Genomic DNA, 19,015 nt, shown 5'->3' on the forward strand with positions numbered 1-19,015 from the left:
ATTCTTGGTGGCTAAAGGAATGTATGTGTGTCTTTATAATTCATGATGCTACAAATAAGAGTATGCATCTCTGCAGTGTGATAAGCTTCTATCCCCCTTTTTTGTGCTTCTTCCCCACCTGCCCCTAGCAGCTCTAACTTGCCAAGTATTATTCCCAAGATAATTTCAGAAGTGTGTGTGTTAGCTACTGGATACTACTCCCCCAAGAGTAAAAGTGCTGTCTGTTAACAAGTAAAGATCTTAGCATTTTTGTAAAAAATCCCGAGAAAAATTTCATGTATAGTGTGCTTTTGCTGTGGTGGCAAGTTAGTTTCTTTAGTTACATTTTGTGTGGTAATGTTTCTGTACCTGTGTCTTCAGGGGAAAATAAGAGATAATTCTTCTGGTATGGAGGAAGGCAGTTATCTAATAGGTACTTAAATTTCTGGAGATTTGTTTGCAGGAGGTTTTACTGCATATTCTTTTTCCTTCATTTGGATAACAAATACCCAGGAATTAATAAGAAAACTGCTTACAGGTTTTTTGTACTGGACAGTATAACTGCTGTAGTTTTAGAGAGTATAGCTGGATAGACAGGCTAGGACATCTGAAGATGTTACAGTGCTCTTCCTCATGCTGCACTGTGAAAATGCAAATCAGGAGTTTTTATAATATAAAAGCTGAGCTGTTCTTGAATACAAGTTAAAAAAAAAATCATATGCTTCATTCTGAGCATACTATATTGATGGTGTTCTGTGCCAGATTGTTCTTCAGTGATGGCATGACTTTCAGATCAGACCAGCTGGAATATTAAGTCTGTGTGAACTAATGCAGCTGGAGCAACAGGTCAAAAGTAAATCCTTCTGGAAAATTATCCAGAAGGTGATGGCTGCAGGCAGGGTTATGCAAATGGTTATATTCAAATAGTCTTACAGCCTCAAGTGGGCTGATTTTTCCTGTGTGTGTAAGAATTTCTGGGTCATTGCTCTGTAAAGGATGTGGAGTTCTTCAGACCTGAGCTGTTCTTTCTAATTGGATCTGAGAATATTTGCCATTATTATTAAGTATGCAATCTAATACAAACTAACACAAGAAACTTATTATAGAATGGCATGTTCTCACCTCTTCTGTGAAGAATGAGATGGACTGATAAAAACTCTGATACCTGGAAGCCTGGAACAAATGCTGGTTTTTTCATTTTTTTGGGTGAAGGCATCCTACAGAAATGTGAATAGCCTGAATGGTGCCAGGAGATCAGTTGAAAATGGGAGATGGTGAGAGGACTGCCTAGGAGACAAGCAGAGAGCTGAGCTGTGTCATGATATGGAAGAATATCCTGAATGGCAGTGCAGAGGGGAAGGGTATTGGTGGTGTGGTGACTTGGGGTGGCATGTTGAGTTTTTTGAATTTTGTGAATTTTGGAGTTTAAGTTGTAAATTGATCTGTAGATCATGTGTAAGAGAATGTAGCACCATAGTAGGGACCAGATAGAACACAGCATTGTGGAGAAATTGAACTGTGGTACACTGGTGTGTCAATACCCCGAGTGCAAGCGTTTCATGCTAGATGGAGTGCAGTGTGAGCACCATAAAGACACTCCATTCCCCAAGCAGCCTGTTTAATAGCCACCTGTGGTTGCTGCATGATTGGCAAGTCAGTCTATCTAGATCATGTTTCTGACAGTGACTGGTAGCAGATGCTCTGAAGAAAAGGTGCAAGGAATAGAGTAGTATCCTTTTTCCCAGTAATTAGCGGTTTAGGGAATTCAGAATAGCTTAGATGGAATATATTTCATATTTAACAGGAGCTGACAGATTATTTTTTAGTATTACATGTATGATCTCTGCAATATTGACAACAATTTGTGATATATGATTTGCTGTATACAAATGTGTACAGGTATAGCTATTTTGCTTCACATTTTGCTTGAGTATCTGCATTGTCAGGAGGAAATAATCATGCTGGAATATGTATGCCAATATTACATGGTCTCTGTGCATTATGGAGACTTAAAATATATAAACTAATAATTTTATGGCCCGTTTCTAATTCATTATCCGACTGCTTTAGACATATCGTATCTATATATAGTGGTGCTGTAAGTACAAAAAAGAAATGGGGGCATGCAGAAAGTGGAGAAAAGGGAATCCTAGAACTGAATGTGAATGAATGTGGGAAATTAATTTTTACAATTAGAGAGCAATATTATGCTTTTAATTTCACTGAGATGACCTACATGCTGAGATAGTGTTGTCCTGTATAATTATGTCCAGACCTTTATGAGCTTGTGGATGAATTTGTCACAGTATTATTTGGCCTTTTTCTTTCTCAATAAAATATGTCCTGATTCTGTTGATGACTTGTAAGAAAATCAGTTATCTGAGTAATACTGTCTTGGCATTCATGCGTCACTGATAGTATATAGCCCTTTATGCAGTTTTCTGGGTGCTGTAGCAACAAGACAGTAATGACTGATGCTTGGCTTAGTTTAAATGAGAGAAAAGTATCTTTTTGTGGTCTATTACTTCTTTTTCTTTGCCATATAACTGTCTTGAAATAATTCGTGTTCACATTGGGTTTATAAAGAATGATTAGTTCCCTTTTCATTTAGCAGGTGTCGTCTGACTATTTGTTATTAGCTGCCTTGAAGGCATTAAGTAGAAACTTCTCAGGTGATTTCTTTAGCTGAATATTGCACTTCTGCTGAATATGCTACTTGAGCAGTTGCTACCTCTAGATGCTTTTTTCTGTCTTTTCACAATACTCGAGCAAGCCTCTGTATGGCTGTGAGATGAAGGAGATTGAGGATTGATTTAGTTAAATATGACCATGCAAAGATAGCTATGTTTTGGTCTTTTTGTTTAGGTGATGGTACAACTGCTTATGCTGGCAGAATTTAAAGTCTGAGACCCTAAGAATGAGCTCCCTAGGCACCTGTAGGGAGACACAAAGCAGAGGAATGTCTAGAGGCTTCGGTTTTGACCTCTGAGCTAAATAACTTGGGGATAATCCTAACCAGCATAACAGTGTTTTTAGAAATACTGAGATGACTGCCTCGTTCCTGGTCATACTTTCCAAACATTAGGAGCTTGGTCAAGGTCTTAACTTTTCTTAGATGTTGTTTGTACTGTGATCAAAATGTAGCTTCAGATTACAAACAGAGTAATAAACATCCCAGAAAGACGACTGGGGGAGAATGGACTTTGTAATTACTGGGCATGATTTTACAATCAGTAGTACCTTTTGCTTTAAATATTCAGCACTGTCAAGGAATAGAAGTAGGAAGTGAACTTTTCATTGGTCTCAAATGAAAATTAACTTGGATAAATTCAGGAACCTGCTTGCTTGCTATTGAACTGTCTTTGTTCACAGTCAGTAACAGAGCCATAAAAGTCAGAAAAGCATAGCCCTTTTTCAGTACTTGTGAAAATTTTGTCTGTCTCATGTCATTGTTGCTAACCAGGTGCAATCACTGTATTTTGATGTGAATGAAAGGCTGGTGGGAGAAAGGACCCCCCTTCTTCAGTAGGGCTCAAAAAAATGACAGGCAAATACAGGGTAGCATGTCAAAGAGATAGAGAATTCTGTGGAAATTTCATAGATTTCTTCTGAATTGTGTGGACAATTTCATGAAAACATCTTTTGTTTTTGTGTCTGTTACAAGGATTTCGTATGTGCATACGTGAACTTTCTGCCATATAGGTTATCAGGTAACTCACTGAATCTCCCTCAGTTCTGTGTGCTTAAATCAGTAAAAATGGGCTTTTCTTTCTAGTGTGCCTATGAAAGGTTGTATTGTAAAGCTTCCAGTGGTCACTGCAATGCAATGAAGTGATAGCCTTTCTTACTTGCAGTCTGAAGAAGATGGGTGGTGTTTTCCTTCCAGCAATCACTAGCAGGAGCAGGTAGTCTTAAACGTGCTTCAGCCACTGTTGCCCCCATGCTGGCCAGAAAGAGAGTGCTGTGCTGACAGAGCTGCTGATTCTCCCCTGATTCACAAAGGAATAACCCATTATAGCTGCTGTATGTAGTCTGCTTCATTTTCTCCCTCCAGCTTGTGTGTGGATCACCACAGAGGTGAAGTGTAGAAAGGGAAATGATCCTTGAGCAGAGTGGGAGCAGGGGTCTTAGCAGGTGGAGCTGCCTTCCCAGTGGCATTATGTGGGCAAGTATCTGCATACACTGGGGTTTTGGGACTTCTCATGGCTGATGAATTTCAAGAGATACAAGGCCATGAAAAAAAGCATGGGTTTCTGTTTGCATAAGTTTAATGAGTCCTTACTAAAGGTTCAGTGCATAGACTCCGACCTGTTTCACTTCAAGTGTCAGGTATGTTTGAACTTTAAGTGAAACATTAGCTAATGCATGTCTGGATTTTTTCCTTCAAGAGGCCCTGAGTCTCCAAATACTTTCTGGGATGTGAGACTTTACTGAGGTTTTTCATGACTAGATTTTGAAAACTTTTGTCCGCGACACTCGTATTTTCTTAAAGCAAGTAGCAAGGCTGGATTCAGTCCATTATGTGAGAAGAAGAATGGGTCTGTATTCCCTGGAGCTACCTCCCCTTCTGGAGGAGAACTTTAAGGGATGTGTTTACTAAAGTGAACTGCTGGCAAATGGAGGTATTCTTGTGTCTGCTTTGGAGAGATGGGGAGTGTGTATCAAGTCTTAAGCTGCTGAGGAAAAAGAGGGCATAAAAAGCTGTTTTTTTTTCCCTGCCCCCCTCCTTTTTTATGACCCCTTTTAAAATTAAATAGGGAAGATAAACTGCTGGAAGTTATACTCGTTCTTCTCAGGTGCAAAAGGGAAAGGCAACAAGCATCTGCATCCTAAATGGACCGAAATCACTAGGTGTATTAGAAGTTAAGTTGTGTACAGGTGGGATCAATATAGTAAGATCACTTTTTCCTTGACTGCAAAATCCAGAGGATTTTATCAGGAGTAACAGTTATTTGGTGAAGCTGATTAGACATATCTGTCATCTGCTAAATAAGCACTTAAAGTTAATAAAAATTTCTTCTTTTTTTTCGATTCTGTACCTGTTTGAAAATGAACTTACTAGTTGGTACAGTAGAAGGGATAAAGCACACAACATCTTTAGTTTGGGTATTACCTTTAACAAAATCACTGCACCTAAAGCATGCTGCTGGACACTGTCCACTTCTGCTCCATCCCTGTGTGAATATTTTGGCAGTGTCCTGTAAACAGGATGTGGAACTGTCAGAGCCATGTTAGACTTCAGTTATTGGAGTTTTGGACGTGTTACGTACAAGATCTAGCTGGTCGTGAAGCGTGTGTACATGTGCACAATCTTCCTTCTTTTCTTCTCCTGAGACACAATTAGTTTAATCTCTTTGAACTTGATCCCAAAGACCAAATACTCTGGATTAAGCACAACATATAATACTGCCTTTTGTTTTTTGCTATTGCTGCATTACTTTTCCCATGCTGTTAATCTGGAATTGTTTGGAATAGCCTTAGAGCTAACTAGTTACTCTGTGCTGCTTGGTAGTGCATGTGTCTGCAAAACACATTTTTGATACATGTTATTTCAGTTTTGAAAAAAACAAGTACTGTTCCAATGCAGATTTCAGACTCAAATCCCAATATATAAACCCTTCTGTAATGGAGACACACTTCAGTGGAGAATCTCTAAATGGGATGCTTCAATGGTCTGTGGCCAAGTAAATAAATATTTCCTCAGTTTCAAGAAACATGGCACACAGCTGCTCCTCCCTCCTTGTTGCAAAGTAACGGGCCATTTGCTGACTGAAGCAAGCTATTGACATTATTGCTAGCAGCTGCTGAGCTCTTAGTGTTAACTTAAACAGCTCATAAATGTTAATTATGTTGCAGTTTTGTTAGAGCTCATCTGCATATCCCAGAGGCACTAGCTAATATGTCATGCTTTTTTCCCCCACGTGAACTGATGACATTTCTTAGTGGAGATTGCAAATAATAACTTCCTAAGTAAGTTCAGTAATTTTACTGTAGGGGTGAAAATTTCTTCAAATCTGCTCTTTTAACTACAGTTTCACTTGTACTGGTATAGCGTTACTTAAATGTGTGTCAGTAGGCTCAGAGCTGCTGTGCATGTGGTGGAATGAGAATGCAGTAGAAGGGAATATGCTGGGTGCTTACTGACCTGTTGTTGGGAGTTCTGTGACAAAGTTAAATCCAAAGCCAAACTGAAAAAAATCTGTTATCCCATGCATTGCCTTAAAGTCACTTTCATATTGTTATGGTTTCACTGCTATACAAGTGTGAAGAGTTTACAGGAAATGTTTACAGGCTACTGTAAAAATGTGTATTATCTGCATAGTAACCACTTAAATGATATTTTGGGACCTTTTAACAGTCCCTCCCACTCTTCAGCCAGTGGGGATATGTTCTTAATAACAAAGCTCCCAAGCAAAGTAATCCTTTTTTCCCTTCAGGTCAGATTCTGCTAGTGTTCTTTCTAGAAAACACTGGTAAACTTACAGAACCTGTTTTTGAGATGGTCAAAATGATTGTGACTATAGCATGAATGAAAATGTAGATAATGAAATGAAAGCTGCTTTATTATCATGGAAGTTTAACTTTAGTCATTGTGAGGGTTAGAAAGAGGATAGTGTTGTTGCTAGTGCGTAGTAAATAGAAAAGTTGTGCTTGAAGCATCTAAAAGTTGTTCTCTCATCCGTACTTTTTTGTGATCATCCAGTGGACCTTTTTCTCTCAAAAGCAGTGGTATATGTTTGCCAGAACTATACTTTATGCTTAGTGGATGTACTCCCTACCAAACAAGTTGGAATTGCAGGTAGTCTGGGCTTCTGGTATGAGCCTGTGATTACAGGTTAATCTGGGGACAATGCATCCATTTCCGTATAAAGCTATATGCTTTCTGCTGTGTATTTGGATGGTACTTTGTTGCATGCTTGTGTTTTTCCTCCTCAGGATTCTTTCCTGACTGCCTGTAGAGGAATTTGTGTCCTTAAAGTGGTGTGCAAACAGGGACAAGTATTGCAGACTGATGCTAAACAGATCTGGTCCTGTATGGTGGGGATGTGTCCCAACTTGAGCTGGAATCTCTTGGTCTTTTTAAGATAGACTTCATGCAAGGAAGTATGATATGGGGTGAGGAATATCAAAATACAACCAGTTGTTTGGCTTTTCTTTTGTGGGGGATAGTGAAAGTATCAGATCAATGCGATCATATCAGACCATACTGAAATCTATGAGCAAGGGTTTGATCTCACAACATACATTCATCTAATTTCCAGGGACACAATTAAATGTCACTCTTCTTCAAATAGATGGGTGTGAGAATTGGTTTCTGGATTTGCTTCTAAAAGCCTGGAGAAGTACTGGATAGTACACAATCTAGTAGCTTTTGGTTAGAAATGAAGCAGAAAACTTTTTGAGAAAGTAGAGGGAGACTCCAGATAATGTGTGTATGTGGTTCAAGTATAGTTCAATTACTGATGTTTTGGGAAAAACATGATAGAAAAAAGAATTCTGGATTTAAAAAAAAATTAGAGTTCACTTACTTCTGAAGAAGGTGGTGTAGTGCTAGTATGACCATCCAGCTGTCAATTCTGGTCACATCTTTTCAGTAGTTTTCAACGTGTTTTTAGGTTTTGTTAATTTTTTCCTTTTATTTTTTTTCCAAAGGTGCACCTAACAATTCTACGTTGCCCTTGACTTCTGCCCCGTCTACATACCTGTCTCATGCAGCAGATGGAGACAGCTTGTTGATATTAGATGCAATTTCCCATATTTAAAGTGATACTTAAAAGAAATAAGAAAGAAGAAAACACCCAATTTAATTATCTCAGTGGTGACTCCAAGTGTCTTGTTTTGAGTCTGAAAGTAAACTTCCTCTGCTGCATCCTTAAACTGAGAATAGAAGTATACTCAAATGACTGAATTCAGGAAATAAATTAAGAAAATGATGATTTGAACATTGGCCTTCTTCAAAATTCTGGTCAAGAAACAAATTGTCCTGAGCTTTCCTTGTTTTTGTTTGTTAATTCTGTAACATACTCTAAAGTCATGAATGGATGACTTAAATGTTACTGCAAATCTCATTGTTCCAAGTCTCTGAGCAAAGGAATAAATTGATCTTTACCATTAAGTCCTGGATTCAAGGATTTGACTTTGGATTTGTAAAGGACTTCAAGAAAGCAGTAATTATAACATGCATAGCATACAGCAATGTATGGTGTACACTGATTTCTTTGCAATCTTCATTCTGAAGCCCAAACTAGCTAGTGAATTGCCAAAGTGCTTGCCTGTCCAGATGGGGAGTGTGCATCACCAGCACCATCTTTTGTATTATTTGTGAGGCTCATAAGAAGGAAAAAACTATCAAGCTGATATGGCAGAAACTTGTGTTTTGGTATGTAACTTGTGTGGAGAGAGGAAAAGTGATGAAAAACTGAAATATTTAAAGGTACAAAAGAAAAGTTGTCAACAGTTTTAATAATGTTTTCTCCTTTTTTTCCTCTTGCAGACTTTCAAGTGCTGACCTGCTTGGTCTATTAAGTTATTATAAACTTTTGCTGCTCTGCGAACATATAAAGATGTCTCGCAGCCCTGACGCTAAGGAAGACCCTGTGGAATGCCCTCTTTGCATGGAGCCTCTGGAAATTGATGACATCAATTTCTTCCCTTGCACCTGTGGCTACCAAATCTGTCGTTTCTGTTGGCATCGTATTCGCACTGATGAGAATGGACTTTGTCCTGCTTGCAGAAAGGTAAATCCCTGGAACAGCGGCTTGTCTTGCATATTTCACAAGGCTCTTGCATTGTGTTGGTACCAAAGACATTCTTTTCCTTGAGGGAAACATCGTCTAGTCATGTCCTAGATCAGGGGCGAGGTGTTGGATCTTTGAGATTCTGTCTGCATATGTATTGAAGCTGTTATGAAGCAGCTGGTCTTGGTTTATTAAGTTCAGAACCAGATGGATAGGGGAAGCTGTGGATAAGGAACAAGGCATGCTGATGCTGAAAGAACGGCCAAATATAAATATCCTTTGAGCTAGGGTGCTCACGCATTAACGAAGTCTTTTCAGAAAGAACAGTGAGGATTTCAGCATCAGGGTTTGCTGAGAGCTAAGGTTCAGCTAAACTGATAGAGCTCACAAGAGAGGCAAGTTTATAAAGCACCTGCTTGTTTTGTTTGTGGCACTGGAGCTTTTAATCCATATTTTAGTGGATACTAAATGTGTAAAACCTCTGGGAAAATACCCAGTGGTGTTAATTTTTGAAGCAATTCAAAAACTAGAGTCTAGTATTCTGATCTAATTGTCAAATGCTTCAAGGTAGTACTTGATAACTCCCTGTGTCTTGATGTCTGGCGGATTTGATTGGCCACGACTGTAAGCCTCAGCTTCACTAAGTTGCCTGTTATTTTGTTTGTATTATTTTATTTCTCCTTCTAGTGTTTTTCTTACACTCATTATTTCCTTAACTGTTTAATAAAATTCTTTTTCAGTATCTTCTTGTCTTTAATGACTTCCCTTGACTGTAACTTTCTTGCGTGGTTCTTTTCTTCTTGTAGCTGCAGCTACTTTTGTCTTCTTGTTCTCCTACCATTTAATCATGATCCTGTCCCTAGTTTATGCCTCTCTTGTCTTCCTGTCTCATGTTACAGCTTCCTTTTCAGACCCCAAGTAATCTTACTTGGTCTCACTATCTTTATTCACTGCCACAGTATTTTATAAGCACTTCCAGTCATATTTTCTTGCTGCTCTTTTGGGCTTTGGCTACACTAGAGCTGTTACTGTTCACCTGTGTTAGAATGCCTCTGCAAGGCTCTCCCACAGCAACATGGTTGTTTAAAAATTCTGCAAATTTGCCGCGGTATTTGAGCTCCGTGTTCTAAAAGGAAGATCCACAAATCACTCTCCACATGGGATACCTGCTGTAGATGACACATGCTGTATAGTAATTTCCCATAGTACAAGAAAATTCTGCTCTTCTGATACAACATGAGATTTCTGGGATTTCCTTGTCGCTTCGTTTTCCTGGATTTGCTATACTACTTTTTACCTGTTTGTTATTGGATGTTTGTGAAACGTATTTGAAGAATCACAGAAGCAGTGTGCTATTCCTGTCTTTGGGTATCTGAATTCTTTGAAATATGCTGAACTCTTAAATGTGGAATACTCTGCCATATGATTGGATGTGCAAATGTTTTGCCTAATTGGATACAGTTTGCTTAGAAAAACTGTTTCATGAGGAAACCTTGAATAAGTACTACCATTGGAATGAAACATATGCCATTCCTGGAGAGAAAGGAGACAACATCATAATTTGTAATGGACCAGGATTATGTTGATACATTCTCCATCCATGGACTGCAAGATACTCTTGAGTGGATTTGGAGCTATATGGCTGGATTGTAAGAGGTTGGCATGAAGAAGGCTGGCTGAGGAGGACATTTCTTCTATGGCATAGACAAAGACATTTGTGTTCCAGAGACCATGCCAGAATCTTGGGAATAAATCATCTTGAGCTATAGAGCTGCAGCATTAAATAATTGAAGAAGCCATCTTTTGAAGGGTGGTGGACAGAAGGAACCAGGTATGTATATTTGTGTTCAGTGTGTCTCAGTAGTCCCTGTCTGTGCATAAGGCTTCTGGGAAAAGATCTGAGCATTTTTCTATTCATAACTACTATGGTCTACATTGATTGTGGCCACTTAAAGTGCTGAAGCACAGACAGAACATGGCAAAACAACAAAATTTTAGCAGGAACCTTCATAGTAGGTACAATGGTTTCAGAATCACAAGGTTGGAAGAGACCTTCAAGGTCATTGAATTCAACCCAGCCCTAACAACTCAATTAAACCATGGCACTGAGTGCCACATCCGGCCTTTTTAAACACAGGGATGTTGTGTCCAGGGTCCAGGGATGGTGACTCCACCAACTCCCCAGGCAGACTATTCCAGTACTTTATCACCCTCTCTGTAAAAAACTTTTTCCACAAAAAAGAAAACACCTGTTTCAATGTATAAAATATAAAGAGTATAAAAATATAAAGAGTATACCAGTGGAGGATACTTACTGTGAAATGGACTGCAGATAAACATATCTTAAAACAAGGACAAGTATGTTGTTTACAATTAGATAACAGAAATCTGCTATTTGTGCCAATATTATTGAATGCAGTGTGACTTAACCAGTAAATTGAGTACTAATCCATGGAGAGGAGCAGTGAACAAGTTCCCTCTCCAGAGGTTTTGGTTGAAGTGTTCGGGGGAGATATTGGAGAAGTCTGTAATAAAATAGGTTGGCTAAATGCTACAGTGCCTCCTATGCCATTAGATCTTAACTGTGCGTTGCATATCTTCCTAAGCTTCTTTAATTCACTTCTAACTGAAAAGATGTTAGCTTGTGGTTTCTTCTACCTTGGAGAGAGTACTTCTACATGTTTGAACTGTTGTATAGCTTGACATCTGCACATGCAGAATATGTTCATGTGTTTACAGTCAGTTGATTTAGTCTGCCTTGAGTTTCCTCCTATGAAGAATAGTACTACACAAATAGTTGCTTTAGTAAGGTGCTAGTGTGAATTAAAGGTTTGAAACTGGTGCTTCTTAGTATTAACATGTTAAAAACTTTAAAAACTTCATTCAAATCTTCTGAAATAGACTCAGAAAATCTATTTCTAGAGAAATAGAAATTGTTTCTATTTAATTCATTAACTGCAAAAATATCTAATCTTGAAAAAAATGGAACTGTCTTGCTTTGGGTTCCTGATGCCATTCAGAACCAGGTATAGCCAATTGGAAGATACTAATAAGCAAAGCTTCCTCCTTAACTGTGAGTGAAATAGCTGCCAACTAGTCAAATTAGAATGAATGTAAGCTGTCTTCAGAAGAGATCTCTGTAGCCAAAAGCTGGATTACAGGTCAGCAGACTTGCTGGCTGTGATTGTAACACCAGTGATTTTTATCTTTGCAATGATATTTCTATTTTCCTTTCTGTGAAATTCACCAGTCTAGGTCCTGTTTGCCATGTGAATAATACATACCATCTCAACTGCTTAATTAGAACATGCCACTCTCAGCCCTTAGTGTCAGTTCCTGCACTTTTTAATTCCAGCAACAAAAAAGTCTAACTTGTTCATGTTCATAATGACATTGCTCTTCCACCAAATAATATAACTTGATACACAGTTGTTCCTGTAGTGTGACTTTGGCTTTTTCTCCAGTTCCTTGACTTCGGTGACCTTTATTTCTCCTTGTGTTAGAGGTGGAGGGAAATGGTATACTGCTACGTGGATGATCAAGAAATTAGCATGCTTTAAGCATGTTTTTATCCATGTTTCTCCTATTACTTCTATGTAAAAGGAAGACTTAGACTTAATGCAGTCCAACAAATATCAGTGTTTCCTTCTATGCTTTTAATCCCACAACTGAGTAGTTTGGTGCAATAATTGATATTTTGAAATAGATAGGAAATCGCCTTTGTTAAAATATAGGTATAATGGTGTATACTGTGCATAAACCTTATTGACTTCCTTTGTATTTCTTGTTTCAGGACTATGGTGCTAGCAAGACAGCATGTGGGAAATGTTGGTGCATCCATTGTGTGGAAGGAATGTGACCCATCTGGGAATGACAAAAGCAAAGTGCTTGATAAATCAGCTCAGCTTTCAACTATTGGGAAATGGGGGGAAAAAGTCTGAAAGAAAACACACCTTAAATAACAAGACAAAATTAGGAAGACTGAGAATTCATCAAGGGCCATCTCTGATTAGAGAAACAAAGACTTCAAAAGAGACATTCAAACTTTTGCTGAAGTTCTTGTAGGGACTCCCTTGTGCTTAGTGTAAAGAAAATTTGGTCATATTCCATGATGGCACACTTGTTTGGGGAACCTCAATTTTTTTTCTGAAAAGTTTTGGTGTAACTTAAGTGAAAGATATCAGCTAAACTTAGTGAATCAATGTTGTTGACATCTCCTAATGTCTTGCATCTGAAAATACATCAATGCTGATAACACTTGTGGTAGCTACTTTGTTTGGATCTCAAATCCTTTGTCATCTGAGGCACTAGAGACAATGTGTTAAGCAGGTGTATTGTTTAAAAAACAATAAGATATGGGCATGTCAGTAGCATTTCCACCTTAGTTGTTGCAAGACCTGAGAGCTTCTGATGTGTATTGTCCTTTCTCCTGATTTGTGGAGTTAGACAGTGTAAACAATGTACCAGATAGTACTGAGGTACACCAGCTCTCGGTCCACCTTCCTTGGCTTTCAGAGACTTTTTCCAGCAGTCTTCAGTGGACACACCTGTTTGTAGTTGAAGCATCATCCAAGTTCATGAACTTCAGCACTGTGGGAAGCAATGACTCTGAAGATGAAATAATTTGTTTTCCTATCTGTAAACTAGTTTTGTCCTTTATTTGAAAGGAAAAGTATTTCTAATACTATTTTTTTAGAATTAGTTTCTAAAATGTTGATGCTGTGCTGATTTGCCTTCCACCCTCTTTAAATGTGCAATATCTCCTAATCTGTTATTATGCCACACAAGATAAATAGATAGGAAAATCATCTACCTGCCTAGTTGTGTTTGGATTATTCTTGGGATTCAAGAGATGTGTGCAGAGTCATGTACAGGTCCTGCAAATGAGGATATCAAACTAGTTCTATTCCTTGGGAGCATTATAAGCGTGTCATATGAGTGATATATATACAAAACATGTATTTATTAGAGATCTACAGTATCTAGTGAGAACTCTGGAAGATTTGATTGCTCAAAGAAGTGTGGCTGTCCACGGTGGCAAACCAATTACTGCTGCTACTTAATGGTTGAAATGCCTATTTGGCTAGCCTCAAGCTTTCTGCTGAGATGGAGAAATTTCTCTTCCGCTGATTCTAAAGCTGCTGCCTAGTTGTGTTCTTACTAGAAGTTTTTATGCTTTCCTGTAGAAATACAAACTACTGTTTGGACATATAAATGTTCTGTTCAGGGTTATACTTGAGATACCCAGGATGTTTCCTGATTCATGTACAGGACGTCCAGCAGCAAATAGCTGTACAGAGAGGAAATATCCCATCTGACTTGCTACTTAATTGAGAATATGCTCTGAATGTGGCTCTACTTGGCAAGAAAGAAGCTGATGAATTTTGGCAGTTTGCTGTAGTTTCCTTGGACCTTCAGGAGCCTTACTGAACCTACTGAAAACCATTAATGCATTTCTTGTACAGTACCAGAGAGCAGCACTCTTGCAAGTTTTTCCTTGTGTTGTATGGGATGTGGAGTAGGAATTAATGTTTGAAAGAATGGATTGTAGATATGATAGGACATCATTTGATGTAGGGCAAGCCATATATTTGGAACTATATCTGTTATACTGGTGCACTTTTCTTCCCATTCCTACCTCAACTCACTGAATTAACTCACTCTTTTCCCTTACTAGTCTTTCTTTCCTATAAAAACCAAACATTTTTATTGTTTAGTTTACATGATTGACTAATACAGATTTTGAGAAGCTCATTAAGTGTAAAATTATTCTGCATCTCAGAAGGCCTCGTATGTAGATGTGTTAAAATACGAGATAATAATTGGCTATAGCAAATCTCCAGTGACCTTAATAGTAGTTGGTCATTGGTGTTCTTCGAGTACATTGTAAAATCTGTATGTCATATTCAGTGTTAACTCTGAGTAATACATCTTTTTGAGAAATGTTATGGTTTTGACTGTTCTTCAAGGGTAACTTGAGTCCTTGTTGTGTTTTCATGCTAAGGACGTCTTTGGCTACTGCTAAAGTATCTTACACATTTAAATTCCCTTGTGATACTAAAACATGTTCCAGAGGACTTGATGTTTGACTGTGAGATGCCATCTGCTCAAGTAAACTGTAGCATATTTTCAGAAGATACCTCACTTGTAGCGTAACGATGCTGAACTTTAAACTGAAAAATGGATCTTGATTTGTTTGGGGATGTACTCAGGAGATTATCAAGTCTGAGCACGTGGTGGCTCTGATATGCTTTTAACCTAAGCATTTTCATCTGCTGTAGTTTTTTCTCAGGTTATTTAGTATGACAACTAGTTTTGTACTCTTGTAATTAACACAGGACAGACAGGAAAAAGTTAAATACTTTTTTGTTCGACTTTCACACTGAAACCTTTGGTTATGGTAGTACAAGCAAGGACCTTAGCTCAGCATACTGGTGAGCTTGAGCTTAGCTTCTGTCTTTGTCTTAATTCACATTTTCTGTGTTCTTCTCATTTTTTACTTCTTGATGTTTAGAAATTCTTCTTTTTGTTTGAGATATGTTTTGTTGGCTTATTTTTGTGCTTAGCATTGCTTTCTATGTGCAGTGTGAAATCTGACTTTTCAGTCTGAAAAAACTGGGACAGGTGAGGAATGTGGGACTGCTTTGCGGAGTAATCTAGGGCAGAGAACAGTGCACTGTAGTCTGCAAGACCCAGCTAAAAGAGTGCCTTTACAGCATGAATAGAGCAGTCCTTCTAGGTAACTCTGCAGATACTTCTGTTATATACTTTTGATATTAAATATACAGTGTTATATCTGTGTTACCTCAGAGACCAGAAGTTACCTGTAGGAGGGAGAGACCAAATTTCAAGCTGATACATAAGCATGGCAAGAATACTGTTAAGTCAGCTGCATTAATTGTGTTGAAATCTGTCTAGAAATTAACCATGTAAAGTTTGAGTAGTATCATGGCTTTACTGTCTTGAACATACTGGACCACTGAAACTACATTTGTATTTTGATTTCTTATCTCAGTCTTGAGTATATTTAAGTACCCAGATCTGTATCAGACAATACGTATGAAGTACATGCTTTCATCCTACTTACACAAAGCTCTTGTTAGTGAAATTTATAACACAATGTGTTGGCTGTCATGTTGCAGCTGCTGGTAATGTTACCAAATTGACTAAGCAGCTTGGTTAGAATGTGGTTGTTGCCCAAATCAATATTATGTCTATAAATAGAAGAATTCCATGAAAATAAGCAAGATGTTTACCTTTCCCAAAGGACTGAATCTGCCTCTATAATGTGGATTGCCATAATAATCAGATTAGTATAAAAAATAAATTTTTGCATTAAAACATAACGATTAATGGTTTTTCAAAGATGTTGTTTCTTACATGGGTTGGTTTTAATGCTGTTTTTTATGTTTAGCCATATCCAGAAGATCCAGCAGTGTACAAACCACTCTCCCAGGAAGAGCTGCAGAGGATAAAAAATGAAAAGAAACAGAAACAAAATGAGAGGAAACAGAAGATATCAGAGAATCGCAAACATTTGGCCAGTGTACGGGTTGTACAGAAGAACCTTGTCTTTGTGGTAGGGCTATCTCAACGCCTAGCAGATCCAGAGGTGAGTAGTCCATACTTGCAGATCTTGCTTTTAACTTACTCATGTGAAACATGGAAATACCCTTGTGTCTCCCTGAAGGGTACAAAATGAAGCAGTGTTGAAAAGGTTTGCTGCCATGAGGCCCCCTCCTCTTAAGGGACCTTAGCTTCCTCCTCCATAATAACCTCAATAAGTGTTTGTCTCTGTTGTAGGGAGTACAGATGCTCCGTGGTTTTTTTGGGGTGGGGAAAGTCATTCTTTGTTTAATAACGGGAGTTTGGTTTTAAACTAAAAATAAGCATAAGGACTTCTCAGGTACTCATTTTCCTAGACTGGATCTGCTGGCACTACACAGCTATGTCATGAATCACCAATTCTAAAATGGGAGCTTGGTTGGATTACAAAGGACTGATATATAGTATCAACAAACCTGTAGGGACAGAAGAAAAAAGCCAACACTTGGAAGTATATACTAGGATAAGGATTGTCCTTAAGAAGTTGTGGGAAAAAAATTAGTAAGAGGAAGACCCCAGAAAAAGTTGCCTTTCAACTCTACATCATCAAAAATAAGGTTTTCATTTGAGAAAACTGATTATGTTTAAAATGCTTTATTTACTTCTATCATCAGTTGTAGCTGCAGGTGGCCAATGGAGTAAGTGCTAATGCACAGAAGTATCTTTAATTAGAATATGGAGGAAACATACTACAGGATAAGGTAGATGTCTTCAAAATTACAGTGCCAGATTAATTTCACTTTCAGACTACATTGTCTAAAGAAGTCTCAAACAGAAATGGCTGTTTCTGAGGTCTCAGAGTATGGTCAGTATTTTGGTAGACTGGTAAAGAACAAATGTAAAAAGCTGCTTTTAGTGAAGGAGAAAAAACAGAAGGATAAGAAGGGAAGAGAAAAAAATCAAGTTAAAACTGAACTGGTGTATAACACTACAGTATGTACTAAAATATAGCAGCAAGTATTTGCAAGCAGCTGTCAGCACTGGCTTGGGGCTATTTATCATTGAAAAATGCAGTATGAATTTATTATTGAAATTTTGTTTCTTTGACCAGATGGAGGATTTGTAATTAAAAGAAATAGTAGTAAATATGATTTATTTATTTATTTTAAAACCTCATATAATTTTACACTGAATACTTGAAGTAACTAGGAATGGGTTTATTTGGTGGGTGGGGATGTGATGTACTAGATGTATTGGTAGCAGTATTCTCAATGACATATCAGAAAATGTGTACTTACTGAATGTTACATATAGCACAAGGTGACTTGATTAAGAAACCTAGCCTGGGAAAGATGAGTTAAAAAAGTGTACAGTGCATTCAAGCTTTCTACTTAAGCAGGCAAAAAACTTCTTCATAAATTGAGATTATTTGGAATGAGAGTTTGGCTGCTATGTGCTGTTTCTGGAAATAGGTCTGTGGATCATAATGTAGTACAGGTGGATCCTCTTCTGTTGACATGCTCTTGGAGTTGTGAAGGTTATGCTGTCATATTGTACCAGGAGTATAATCTGCAGTATGCTTGGGTAAAAGGGAAGTTTCTCTAGGATTGTCACTCTCTTCTGGAATGATGCCTGGAGGGTGGGTGTAGTATGTTTCAAGAGGGCATGTAGACCAAGTGAAGAGCAGTCAGAAGAGATGAGTGAATCACTGGTTCCCTATACAACACACCCTGTAGTTCTTTGGGATGTTCCGGGTGTGATGCTGTTAGTTCTTGAAGGCATTGAGGTTCACTTGGGAAGGGAGAAGGGGTACTTCACTTCTTGGATCAGTACAGTTTAGCTGCACTATCCAATGCTACTATGAAGACGGAGCAGGGGAAACAAATCTTCCTTTATAACCTCTCAGGTTATTATCTAGATCCAGAAATGCCCTTATTTTGTCTAGCTTTAGTAGTCAGTATTTTTGCACCTTCTTCCATCACAGAAATTGGAAGGAAAAAAGAAGTCTTTTGGTATAAATGTGTCAAATATATTGCCAATTTAATTGGTACACAGGTAATAGTTATTCAGCAGAGTTGTTTAATATGCTGGTGATCTGATGGACCCTGATTTGCACAGGGTCCCTAAATGATGTGTTAGTACTAACTGATTCCAGCAAGGGCAAGATGAGTATTTTTCCTCCTTTCCAGATGTGATAGTCACTCATTCATTTCAACATGATGTCGATTCCAAAATGTTTTTTTTTTGTCCTTGGAAATTTTCCTTTATTGTTTTCCTTTACTTAGTCTGTTCTTTGGAAAACTTGAGATTATCTTGAACTGATTGGTTTACTCCCTTTTTCTTTGGAGTGTGGGGCATGGCAGACAGGATTCAGCATTTTGTACCTAGTAATTAATATAGCTGAATTCAAGTTTAAAGTGTATGGTTATTTGTGAACGAGAATGAATGTGATTTTTATTTTTTAAATCAAATTATAAAACAGATATATACAGGAACGTTTTCTGCTGAATGGGGTATTTTTTGCCAGGGTGGGATTTGGGTAATCAGAGTACTGAGAATTTTTTAAAATACAACATGAAATGTGGGGTATTTGTCATTAAAGTTCTGCAGTGACAACATACTTTGTATTGCAAGTAGCAATGTTTTTATATGGGAAAACAAATCTAAATCTTTGTGCTCTTCTTTTAGAAGAGACCTGGTTTTTATTAGTCAAGGGCTTTAGCTGCATACTTTTACAGAAGAATAAGTACACC

The 19,015-nt window shown here is 37.9% G+C and overlaps 1 protein-coding gene across 6 annotated transcripts in view; it reads left to right on the top strand.

Moving 5' to 3' along the window:
• The window catches only part of CNOT4 (CCR4-NOT transcription complex subunit 4), a 76,441-nt gene that overhangs the window by 24,094 nt on the left and 33,332 nt on the right, over positions 1 to 19,015 (top strand). For 5 of the 6 annotated variants that reach the window (XM_015627711.3, XM_015627712.3, XM_033514829.1 and 2 more), the window contains exons 2-3: positions 8,474 to 8,717; positions 16,132 to 16,329. In XM_015627711.3, the coding sequence (XP_015483197.1) occupies positions 8,544 to 8,717; positions 16,132 to 16,329 (372 nt within the window). In that variant the 5' untranslated portion in view covers positions 8,474 to 8,543. Of the gene's footprint in view, positions 1 to 8,152; positions 8,360 to 8,473; positions 8,718 to 16,131; positions 16,330 to 19,015 lie in introns of those variants that run through there. The other variant, XM_033514827.1, reaches the window with a different exon arrangement.

This window comes from Parus major, chromosome 1A, assembly GCF_001522545.3.
Source record: "Parus major isolate Abel chromosome 1A, Parus_major1.1, whole genome shotgun sequence".
NCBI classification, from domain to species: Eukaryota; Metazoa; Chordata; class Aves; order Passeriformes; family Paridae; genus Parus; species Parus major.